The sequence below is a fragment of the Anopheles stephensi genome, chromosome 3 (assembly GCF_013141755.1).
Source record: "Anopheles stephensi strain Indian chromosome 3, UCI_ANSTEP_V1.0, whole genome shotgun sequence".
Lineage (NCBI taxonomy): Eukaryota > Metazoa > Arthropoda > Insecta > Diptera > Culicidae > Anopheles > Anopheles stephensi.
This window is the reverse complement of record NC_050203.1, coordinates 31,279,019-31,291,115: the sequence shown is the minus strand read 5'-3', so window position 1 is coordinate 31,291,115 and position 12,097 is coordinate 31,279,019. Positions and strand designations below refer to the sequence as shown.

The 12,097-nt window shown below is 42.4% G+C and overlaps 2 protein-coding genes across 5 annotated transcripts; both read left to right on the top strand.

Annotated features, from left to right (window-relative positions):
* The first annotated feature begins 598 nt into the window (after positions 1 to 598).
* LOC118509498 (cuticle protein 8-like) lies at positions 599 to 2,629 on the top strand. The gene is made up of 3 exons (XM_036050156.1): positions 599 to 718; positions 969 to 1,109; positions 1,195 to 2,629. The coding sequence occupies exons 1-3, from the start codon at positions 713 to 715 to the stop codon at positions 1,465 to 1,467; spliced, it is 420 nt and encodes a 139-aa protein (XP_035906049.1). The 5' UTR covers positions 599 to 712; the 3' UTR covers positions 1,468 to 2,629.
* A 3,277-nt stretch (positions 2,630 to 5,906) lies between these two features.
* On the top strand, positions 5,907 to 12,093 carry LOC118509496. 4 transcript variants are annotated; one of them, XM_036050151.1, is made up of 4 exons: positions 5,907 to 5,959; positions 6,022 to 6,142; positions 10,294 to 10,462; positions 10,533 to 12,093. In XM_036050151.1, exons 2-4 carry the CDS (start codon positions 6,122 to 6,124, stop codon positions 11,693 to 11,695), a joined length of 1,353 nt encoding a protein of 450 aa, XP_035906044.1. In that variant the 5' UTR covers positions 5,907 to 5,959; positions 6,022 to 6,121; the 3' UTR covers positions 11,696 to 12,093. The 4 variants fall into 4 exon arrangements, with proteins under 4 accessions (XP_035906044.1, XP_035906046.1, XP_035906045.1 ...); XM_036050153.1 differs by having other exon boundaries at positions 5,910 to 6,142; positions 10,533 to 10,619; positions 10,689 to 12,093; XM_036050152.1 differs by having other exon boundaries at positions 5,910 to 6,142; positions 10,533 to 10,631; positions 10,689 to 12,093.
* Positions 12,094 to 12,097: the final 4 nt, after the last annotated feature.

Genomic DNA, 12,097 nt, shown 5'->3' with positions numbered 1-12,097 from the left:
TCTCACTCTCGCTTTCTTGTGCATCGCGTGCATAGAACGTCGTGCCAGAAGATGAAGGAATGGACTCGGCCGACCTCCTCCGGGGCTTTTGGAACTTTTTCAATGAAAACTTGTACCGACCGGAGTTCCTTTTTTCGCGATCTCTAAACCCCCCCCCCCCGCTCCCCGGTGCGACCTCCTCCACCCTGCCAACCCATCCTTCGCTCAACTCACCGATTTTCCCTACCCTTTCGCATTAGTTCGGTTCAGAAGCCGTGCGGCTGGCTGATGGCTCGTGGGAGTGTTTGGATGTTGTTTGCCCAATGGTCCCCTGCACTACCCCACCTCTTTCTCCCTGCCTCTCTCCCGCTCCGCGCGTAGAAGCGATTTTTCACCCAAACGAGGTAGGAGTAGTCGTACAGCCTCCCGGCGGTTTATGCGACATGTTCGATCGAGCAACATGAGCGAAGATCTCCCCCGTCGCACGTTGCACCCGCGCCGGGTTCGCGTCCCCTTTGCAGTATGGCACATGGCATGGCACTGTGCAGTCATTCTTGGTGCAATGGGGTGTTGAATTTCGGTATAAAAGACGTTTTGGCCATAGCAGTCGGCATCAGTTCAGTTTTGGTTCTCACCGAAGTGTCACAACAAGTACGCGGTACAGACACAGACACGATCATTCCTTCACCTTCTTCAAACAGTACAGTTTACAGTACAACACTCACATCCAACAATGAAGGTACGGAAAACGGGCCGGTGTGGATTGAAAAGTTAATAGTCATAAGTGTGCTTGAGTGAAGAAAAGAGCAAGTTCTTTTAATTGACCATTAAATTCGTTCAGCATCGGATGCATTTTTCGGAAGCATTTCGCATCGAAAGTGATCTTCTTTCGAAGGAGAGGATAAAGTGCTTTTGCTCTTAAGATCATGTGACTCAGTGCCGTATGCCCGGACTGTATGCTAAATTCGTTCGTTTTGTTCTACTTGTAGTGCTTCGTTGCCATTGCTCTGCTCGCCGTTGCCGTCAGTGCATCGCCCGTCGAGTACGGACACTATGGTGCCCCCGCTCTGGTCCACGCCCCGCTCGCAGTCCATGCTCCAGTCGTGAAGCACGTCGTTGCCGAACCTGTGGTAAGTATTTTTTTGCGCCGAAATGAGGGCAAACGAGCGAGTAGCAAGCCTAACCGTGCACGTGTGATTTCGTGATATGCCACAGGCCTACCCGAAGTACTCGTTCAACTACGGCATTAAGGACCCGCATACCGGTGACATCAAGTCGCAGGCCGAGGAACGCGACGGCGATGTCGTCAAGGGCCAGTACTCGCTGGTTGAGCCCGATGGTTCGGTGCGCACCGTCGACTACACCGCCGATGACCACAACGGATTCAACGCGGTCGTCCACAAGTCTGCCCCGGCCGTCCAGAAGGTGATCGCTGCCCCGGTTGCCCACTACGCTCCGGCCCCCGTCCTGAGCCACTACGTGCACTAAGCGACGAACCCGGTTCGTGGGGCAGCATGCCAGCTCCCACGGCACCACCATCCACACTCATCAACTCAAGCCAATTTATCTCCACTTCAGCTAGAAATCGTAGTCACAACACACACACTCTCTCTCACTGTCTCCGCGTAGAACGAAGACCTAACGAAAGCAGGTTAACGAAGGAAGGATGTAACGTAGCGACTCACACCCGGACCGATATGGTACCGGGGCACTCTTTAAAAGAAAAACCTCGGTACTTTCTGACCACCCAGGCCGGAATCGTAACCGATCCAAGCAATGACGTACTCGAGCATTTGTTCAATTTGATTTTTGCGATCGATGGAACCAATATGGATATAAGTATAGCTCGCCCAGTTTTTGCTTCACACCTGTGTGCAACGGTGTTCCCATTCGCGCTTCCAACGCACCGATTCACGCTGTGCAACATGTGGCTGCCTGTGGTGAATACGCGCCAGTGCGCCTAAAGCTATGCAATTAGCCACACACACACCTTGTGGTGAAGCTTTCTGCATCGGATTGCCAGCGCGATCAACCCTGTGCACACGAATGGGATGAAGTCCCCTCCTCCGTCTTGTTTCCATCCTTCCCTTTTCTTCCTTTCCGTCAGGGTCTTCCTGGGTTGACTCCTGTTCCACCGCGAGGTGAGTTGGAGCTGCCAAATGACGATTTCCAATGATCTTCTGCCCCCGACGGGGTGCTGTAATGTGAACTTCCTCATGCAGCGCACACGCGTACCTTCGCACGCGCGTGTCCGGCAACTCGATATTACACACTCTATCTCTCTCTGTGATCTGTTACTGCTACTATAACTTACTTAAACACTTACTTACTACCAATTGTTACTATTTTTGCTACTATTGTTTGCTGCGCTGGCTGCAGGGGCACCGTCCTTATAGTGTCAGGCGCTTTCCCATAACCCGTTCGGCAGCGTACTGCACGAGAAAAGTCGTGTTACTCCGTATCCTATGCTTCCGTTCGTGGTGGCCTACGGTACACCATGCCGGAGAGTGGGGAAAGGAGTGCAGAGCCAAAAAAAAAAGCAAAAAGAACAACAAACGCGAAGCAAACATTTACATCCATGTGAAAACCCAGTTGCAAGTATCGAACACTGTAAATAATGAATAAAAACCAATCAATGTTTTTTTATATAAAAAATGGGAGTTTTAATCCTCTATTACCATTGAATATGAAAGAAATGTTTAGATAGCCTTTAGGAAAAAGTAAATATGGCGTAATTTATTTAGGGTTGTATTTAACTTCACTTTCCTGTTGATGAGTAAAATAGGTTTTGAAGTCTTTTTGGCCTTTTTTACAAAAAAAAACTTGCGCTAAGATTTGTAAATTTGTAACTATACAAGACACAATGCATCAAAAATCATTATCTGAAGTCTGAAAGCTCTAACTCCACGTGATCAATGAGTTATTAAATTCAGTTTCATCCATTCAAAATGATCACAAACGAATCTTGTCTGGTGGAATACATAAGATTGCTCACTATGTCTGTCTATCTGCCTTCGTTGCTTAAAAATTTCCTTATTATATTGATACAACATCAAAACGACTCATACTACCCAGCGATCAATTCATACAGCTGATTCGTTATCTTTATTCTTGGTCTATGAGATACTGCTTTGGTTCTTGTATGGCCATCTACAAATCCAAGTGTTTTGAGAACTGTGGACAGTGGCGGATCAACCTAGGAGCGGAACGCGCAGCCGCTCGTGGCCTCGTCGGTCAGGGGGGAAATCATCAGTGAGGGAATTCCTGTTGTTTCCCTCTAACATCACAATTAGAGGGGCCTCAACTGCCATTCCGCTCGCGGCCTCTAAATATCTTGACCCACCACTGCTTGAGGACACTCAATCACGACAAAGTAGAGACCGTCAACTAAGTCCAAAAGCACAACTGTTTCCTATCGCAGTCGGAAGTCTCTTTGGTCCGTTGTAAATTCTCCACCTACTGCAATATAACCTTTCGATTGAGCCTTTAAAACGCCATTTTTTCTTCTTCGTAGTTTCTATAACCTCAAGACACCATAGCCTGCTATTGCTATGTTCCTTGGCATGATTGTACCCTTAGCAGGATAGTCGGTCGTTATTACTGGGAATCACTTTCATGGTGAGATGCAATTTAAGATATATAAGGCAGTTTTGATATAAATAAATCGCTTCTTTTTATAAACCTACAAAGACGTCTGTATAACATGTTCCTGAACTGGAATTCCTTCAGTTCTTGAACCCAACATATCAAACTAAAAAGCAGATTCTCTGGCCTAGAGCGTAGGCTTAAGTGCCGTGTTCCATCAACAAGACACATAAATAATTATCAGTCAAATACATTAATTACATCATGCAGTAAAGAAAGCATAAAGGATCGTTTAATATCACTCAATTTTCTAAAAATGTTCAAATTAAGACTGAAACAAGATCTCCCCCACTCATGGGCACTCATTTTTGTTGCTGAGTTACGCAAAGAGCTATCTTTATCAGATTTTTTACTATAATTATATATTTATTTATTATTTATATTTATTATGAATTATGACAACTATTTTTAACATTTTTCCCTAACTTTTACCTAAATTTAAGGTATCGCAGTAGTGAAAAATGAGCGCGAAAGAGGGTCTTATTTCAAACTTTAGCCAGATGTTCTTTGGAATCATCCTCATCTTTAGACTCTACAAAAATTAATGAAAGGAAATATACGAAAAATTGTAAATGACGGGGTTCCCATACGGATCGTTCCCCTGTAGTGAGGACTAACTATCCAACTTCGTAGTATCATTCAGCCATGCCTGTGACCTAAGAGAAATCGTTAGGCCAAGGGGAGAGAGAGAGTGTACCATTAACCACAAAAGTTCATCCATATATCTTTATTTTTAAAATTTCTTTCAGTTAGGCAATTACTCACAAAACTAATTACATTTTTAACTACCTCAAACAAACAGTTTGGTAGAGAAAGTTAACCGGTGCTTAACGGTAGCACCCTTAAACACGCAAAAAACTAGCGAAAGTGTTATGCACAGCATGAAATCCGGGCGGAATTTTTGGTTTATTTGTTCCTCCACCACAGTTAAACCATTTAGGCGCAGCACAGAAGCTGCGAGACCACACCTTTTCCAGCAACGGGCAAGAACAAGCTATGAATCATTCGCTCGAGATGAAAGTTATCTCGTCCCGTTGACAGATATCGTAACACGGTGCCATTTGTCTTAGATTTGGCTATAAGCGTGGAACAGACTTCCAACCCTTCCAGGAAGTAAAAAAGTTTAATTGCAACCGCACAATAATGCTAGCATTGTTTGACGTTTACATCCCAGCAGGATCATAAACAAAGTGTGTGCTCATTTTTAACCGCTCAGCCGTGAGTCACTCAGGAGAGAAAAAAACGGAAAATAAGCTGCGAGGCGTAAAGCTGACGCCGATTTTGTCTCATTAATTTTGCACTAAATCTTTCCACCGCTTAGCGTACTCATCACTTAGCATTGTTCTACCCGTATTGTGCTGGACGGCAGAAGAAAAGGCACACGCATCGTTTACATTTGTCATACTGTCGCTTAAAACGGTACCGGGAACGGGAATAGGCGGCACCGTCTTGGTAGGATGCGGCTCTTTCCCAGCTTCCGATGCAGTTGAGCGAGTTGCAGGCTTCCAATGCCCGAGGCACGTTATGACCGAACGGCGTTCCGCCCACCACGGTATTGGTTTCGACGATCGAGCGATCGGGTTGACAAATGTGGCTTCGAGGGTGGATCAAAGGCAAGCGAAGAAGCATCGCCAAAGCGCCACACTCGTGAGAAAAGAACTTTCTTAAACTTTTAAATGACATAATCTCAAGAGCAAGTTGCAGATGGTTTTGGACACTACAGTAAGGGTAATAAAAAAAAAAGTTAACGATCGTAGCGATCTCCATGACCACATAAAAATAAAATTCTTGTCACCGTTCGGTAAGCTTAGATAAAACACCTTTAACCCTAAGGGAGGAGATGGATGGCGTGCCACTTTTACGAATTGTTCTCACACTACCCCCCAAACTAACGGACATTTGGCATGCCATTTGTACGCATTTCTCGGAAAGTTTTGCAATTTGTCAAAGAGCGTTAAGATTTTCTGGCGTATGTGATCTGCAAAGAATGCTTTCCTTTGATCGCGAACACACAACGCTAAAAAGAGAGAGAGCAACACAGCTTGGTATGAATGAAGAGCTCATGATGCTGTTCGCTTTCGCTTGTTACGAATATACGACGCCACCGCACCTAAACTCTCCATTCGGTTTACAAAAAGGCGCTTTTTTGTTAGGGGCAACGGTGACATGAGCAAACGTTGTGCGTTTGCTGGGTGGATGTAAGTGCGCGGCCAGTTGACGGACTGCCAAATATTTTTATAAATACACACACCGAACGTTTGCCAGCGATCAGTCTGGCTGAGGGCGATCATCCGACAGGAACTGGCAGCTTCCGCATAAACAAAAGCTCAGTGTGGTTCGTGATGGTGGAATTGAGGGATGTGAAACAGTGTTGAAATTGTGATCTTTTTTTTGTAGCTATTTTGATAAGTGAGCGATAAGCAAAGCGGGAGGAAGTGTTGTGCACCGAGTGGACATAATTTTCATACACAATAAAGCCTATAGTAAGGTGGCAAGCATGATGAGTTGGAAATGTCAGGTGAGTCATGGACGAGTGATTTGCTGTTTGTTGGATAGAATCTGAACTATTGATGCTGTAGTGAGCGATGAGGGAGATGTAGTGAGTGTGGTTATGTTTTGGAATTAAAGATAGGGAGGGCTCGAATATTCGAATCAATAATTTTTTGTTGAACTTTAGTCTCCGAATAGATCTAGAAACTAGCTATGTTTAAATTAAATCTGTTTACAGTGAAATTTATTCCAGCGAGATTATAGGTAACGTACTCTAGTTTGTTGAATTTTTCTTGAATAAATAGAAAATGTTTTAGGATTTATGGAACAGTTCTGAATCTCTTGCTTACAGCAAGCTTACTTGCTTGCGGATAACAGGGCATCGTGAAGATTCTTGACAATTTTCCAACGTTTTTTGAAAGTTTTTTTAATGTGTTTTATTTTATCTCCAAGTTTTTTGACGGTTTCTCAATCATTTTTGAATCTTTATTATAATGTATAATGTTATGATTTTATACCTGATTTGTTTTAGACTTCAGACAGCATTTTTGCTCCGATAAACAATGAAAAACTTTCCCAATCGCTTATATGATTGCATCATATTTTAAAAACTTAATTTTTTTGTTTAAAGTTATATTTATTGTATGTTAAAAATATACAAAATAATAGACGGACGTTTAAATATATTCGTTTTAAATTATTGTAGCAATATTTTAGCCATCTCCTTGAGAGTTTGTTGTAAACACATAGATGTTTTGGGAAATATAAAGACAACTACCCAAATAGTTTTAAAACAAGCCAGAAAAACTATGAGATGCAATTGAAAATGTATAAGAAACCAGAAAAAATCTTGAGATGAGAAAAAAAACTAAGTTGGGTAACCGTTAAAACACCTCTAGATGAATGTTAAAAATATTTCTTCTTCTTCTTTATTGGTCCAATGAATTCTTAGGTCAAGTTTGCCATTTCTGGCTTAATAGATTTATTAATTATGCATAGTTGGATAGTCAGTTTTCTTTATGGAAGAACGGCCCAGATGGGATTTGAGCCCTGATCCTGTCGTGTGAATTTGTACCGTCTTCGACCGGAAATTCGACCGGCACCGCTGTCGCCTCTGCCCCCGGACGGCCCTAAACATGTCTGAGAGATTATGCTCTCAACTCCAATACTCTGTAAACAGAGTATAAACAACTCCATTATACTCTGTAATTTACATTTCGAGATGATATTTTCCTTGATAAATACTTGACAAGGTTTTTATCAGATTTTTCAAAGATGATTGGATTTTGCATGTTAATAATCTCATAATATTCGACAACATATATTTTTGTTTAAAGTAAGTTCAAAATATTTTTTCATTTCCACCCTCTGCATGAAGTAGGGGTAATTGCTGCTATTTTCACAGGATCAAAAAATATTAACATGAAGTTTATTAAACCACAAAAAGATAATGTGTTTTACGACAGAAATGTAACTGAATGATAAAATATGTCCCATCCCATCCAGACCGCCTCCCCGTACGATAGGCTGACTACTTTTCTACGGGTAAAATTAAGTCACAGAAAGCCAGAAATGGCAGGCCGAGACCTCTCGAGGTTGTAGTGCCACAGAAGAAGAAGAAAATAAAATATGTGAAAAATGTCACAATGTTCATATATAATAAGCAATTTATCGGGTTTATTGTACCTCACCTCAGAATCACCAGTTTTGCTTCTTTGTTTCAATGTATAAACCCTTCTTATAAGACGATATTTATATTTACGAATTATAAAAACTGTAACAGAATAATTTTTCCATCGTTAGTGGCAATAGAAAAAAAAACTATCTAAACTGCCCAGAAACACCATGAATAAAACTCAAAACAATCTGCAACAACAAACAACGACAGGTTTATCAATATAATGTTTCACACTCAATCCAAAATCAATCAACCTAACCCGTAACGACGACTTTATGCAAAGCAACTCTAGATAAAAGAAAGCAATCCTGTTCGTTTGCTGAAGTAGCAATATAATACATCATAAAAGTTAAATTTCTTCGATAAGATAAATGATCATCGCTCTTTGGCTGGAAGAAGCTGGTAAAAAAGAAACTGGAAGAAAAAAAAATAGATGCTTCATATCCGGATAGAATATTCCAAATTTACGGCAAAATTTCGACTGTAACGACGCGAACAGCTCTAAGTCGAATATAATTGCGGATTAGAACATCTTAATGAGCGTGGCAAATTGCATTATGATCGGGTTTATTCCATAGGCTGACGACAGATGATGCTGTTCTTGCCGGCCATCAATAGCTTCGCTCAGGTTCTAAATCTTTACCGACCTGTGCAGGGGGTCCAATTCTTGGGGGAAGCTTGTCTAGCGAACATTGGCTCCGAAAGGGGGCGCTCTCGAATTGGTCGGGTGTCCATTTTTGGACCCTGGCCTATATTTATCCCCCTAGAACAGGTTTGCTTTACTACGACGCTCACTGGTCAGCAACTCGCAACTCGCAACTGAACCGTCCCGGATCGTTTGAGATGAAAAGAATCACGATTGAGCGTCCGCGCTGATCACACTTCCTTACTTCATTAGTACGGTTCATTGACCTTTTTTTTCCCTGCCAGCATCTGTCAGTTTGGCGACGGAACGATACGTACAAAATTTAATTAAGAATTGAGCGATCAACACACAACACCCGTCTGCAGATTCTTGCGGGTGCAGTTGCAACCCGCTGTGAAAGTGTTCCCGTGAATGGGTGTGTGGATGCAATTCTAACAGTTACCTGTGAACGTCCTGTCTCAACCCGTTACATTGGCTTTCTGGTTGGTCGCGTTTGGTTTAGCGGTCTCCACCAAAAAAAAAAAAAAATTAATAAATAAAAAGCTTCCAAAGCAGATGCCGCGATGGGTAAGATTTGGGTGTGAGAAAAAGGTAACCACCGGAACGACACTGGGTCCCCGGGTCAATGTGTGCAGTGGGTGGATTGAGTAGAATCTGGGACTGGATTCGATGGTATTGGGAAGCAGCAGCAGGCGCAGCGTCAGCCTACACGCGACCGCGATCACTTGAGCGGCAGATGAGATGTTTGCGAATTGACTCTCGAGTGTGTCTTATTTGTCTGTTCTCGTATGGCGCTTTGAACTGTTCATTTTTTAAATCTCCACCGACCGTTGAGTGCGCACTCTGCATCAGATCATCGTCAGCGTGTCAGATCAAGCGATACTTTAATTGGAATATGATGCCAATGTCATCAATTCAGGGAAGATTTACGAATTCGTTTTACGTCTTGAATGATAGCGGTCAGTCGCTCAATTAATCAGGACTGCACCGAGAAGACGAAACAGTTTGAACGTTGAAAGTAACGCTTGGACCGTTATTTTTGAGTGCCAGAATAAAATATATTTATCTTTATCGCAGGAACTAAAGATTGAAGTAAAATTTATGAGCAATTATACTTCGAACTGCAAACAATAATTACTCCAAATGAAGGTGGTATATTAACTCATGGTGTGATATAGTCAATTGAGATAAAATGTGATAGTTTTAAAATGAAAAATTCAAACAGATAAACTCATTAATTTAAATTATATAGCTTCGTTAGTAAATTAAACAGCATGTTGTATGGCAAGCAAATAATTTTGCATTATTGATGTCTGTTTTGGCATTGCACATATGACAAAAATATGTAAATTTGGATGTTGTTGAAATGGTTTGATTCATCTAATGTTTGAATCAATCTCATCTGTTGTATCTCAAAATGATAGGGCATACCGATAAATCCCTTTAAAATATATTTAATTAATCATCAAGAATGGCCTGACTGTATTGCTTAGAGCTAGATTACATCTGTTATATTCATGATCATATTAGTAGTTCAATAATATATTATGCATAATTCATTGATTTCTTAGGGTTTTTAATAAACAAAAACAAGTCTATAACCGGGAAGACATTAAGTGTTTTAATAGTATAATAAGTAAGTTTGAAGAAAATATTTAAAAAATCTATAACAGAACATTCTACCTGTTTGTCACTGTTCTATTGCAGCTCAAAACAAATAAAAAAATATTAAAACAATCTTAAAAAAATAAGCACTTAACACAATCTGTTTGAAATAAACGAACTCCGCGTTGAATTGCTTCGAAATATTTCATGTTTTAAAAATGACAACGTTTCAACATTATCTACCTTCCAGGCGCTGATGTTGCTAGCGGTATACGCCTGCGCTTATGCAATTGACGACACACCGCCCAAACAGCGACAGCGGACAGCGAAGCTCATACGCAACTATCCCGATTACGGACCGATCACACAGCGCGTCCAGTCGTTGGAGAGTCCGATGTACAACTTTATTGACCCTTACGGTTAGTAAATCTAACCCAAAATAAATCCTCGATCTAAAATAAATCAATTTTATTACGTTTCTCGTCGTAGGTCCAGGAACGTACGCGTTTGGGTACGAGATCGAGGATCCGGCAAGCGGCAACGTACAGTTCCGCGATGAAGAGAAGCTGAAGAATGGTACTGTGCGTGGTTCGTATGGTTACATGCAACCGGATGGGTCGGTAATAATCACTAGTTTCGTGGCAGATGAGGGTGGCTATAGGGCGAAAACGGAGATCAAGCGCGCTAACGGACAAACGGTAGCATCCTTCCCTGCGCCTGCACCCTCCACCGGTCCCGGGTCGCACGATCGGTACTTTCCGGCGTACGATCAACAGGCGAGCACAATTAATCCAGCCGTTGCAGCTGCACTACAGCAGCAACACATCAACCTGAATCCCACGTACAACCCAATCCTCGATCCAGGCGTTATCGATCCCCAGTATGCAGCGGCAATCATGGGACACATACGCGATCAGCAGTACAGTCCCGGGCAAGGTTTAGTACAGTATCCGTACGGTATGCCGAATGCACCGTTTGCACCACATCCGCATCAGCACCGTCCTCAGCACCCGCCGCATGCACCATTGTACGACGCACCACAGAATGGGTTTTCCAACTTTATCGGTCAACTGCCGGCCAATCTGAATCCGTACAATCTATACCAAAATCTGCAGTCCTCTTTTCCGCAGGTACTACCACAGCAGAACCCACTCGACCAGCTAGCCAATAGCATACAGGGCAGCTTCCCACAGCAAGCGGGTTCTGGGTTTGGAAATTTCTTAACCGGCGCTCAGAACTCTTTCCAACAGTTTGTGCCACAAGGGTTTGGTAACTGGATCGGGCAGAACCGGGTGCCCGTGCCCGGTCAGCAACAGTTTCTGCCGGGAGGATATGCATTTCAGCAACAGATGCCTCACCAACAGATTCTGACATCAAACAGACCGACGAACGTGTTGGGCGATATGCCGATGAGTGGACCCGGATCGATGGGATCGATGATGATGAATGGACAGTATGTGCCGACTACGAGACGCAGGAAGATTACCGGTACGACAAAGAAACGGAACAAGCTAAAGACTCGGGATGGTATGGATTGGTTTGATGATTTCCTGGAGAATCGTAAGCGACAGGTGATGTACAGTGGCGGAACTGCTACAACACCGGAACCGGTTACCGAGATGACACTGAAAGATGGTGTAGACAGCGAGTGAATGGGGGAGAGTGTGCCAAGCTGGGACGTAATTTATATATTTATTGACTAACTATTTATTGTCATCGTGAGTAAGATAGGGCCAGAATTCATTAATCGTACGCCTGAAGGTATGCAAAAGTGGAAGTTAAGATTACATTCGATGACTAACGAAGGGTAATAGGATAATTTTGGAGAGTCTTTTTGGAATCGAAAGAGTTCTTGGATAACGTCAGAATTTCTCGAATAAATAAAAATAATCGAAACAAAACTGATAAGTTAAGATCATTATCAATAATTTGAATATTGAACTTGAAGATCAGCGTAGCGGAATTCTTTCATTCAATAAGTCAATCGAGAAAATTAAGCTTTTCCCTAAACTAAACTAAAACCCACGGTACAAAAACAAAACTTGCTGGTTCTT

Coding starts and splice junctions, on each gene's coding strand:
- LOC118509496 (XM_036050151.1), top strand. CDS start 6,122: ATGATGAGTTGGAAATGTCAG. Junction 6,143..10,293: donor TGATGAGTTGGAAATGTCAG/GTGAGTCATGGA, acceptor TCTACCTTCCAG/GCGCTGATGTTGCTAGCGGT. Junction 10,463..10,532: donor CAACTTTATTGACCCTTACG/GTTAGTAAATCT, acceptor TTCTCGTCGTAG/GTCCAGGAACGTACGCGTTT.
- LOC118509498 (XM_036050156.1), top strand. Junction 1,110..1,194: donor ACGTCGTTGCCGAACCTGTG/GTAAGTATTTTT, acceptor GATATGCCACAG/GCCTACCCGAAGTACTCGTT.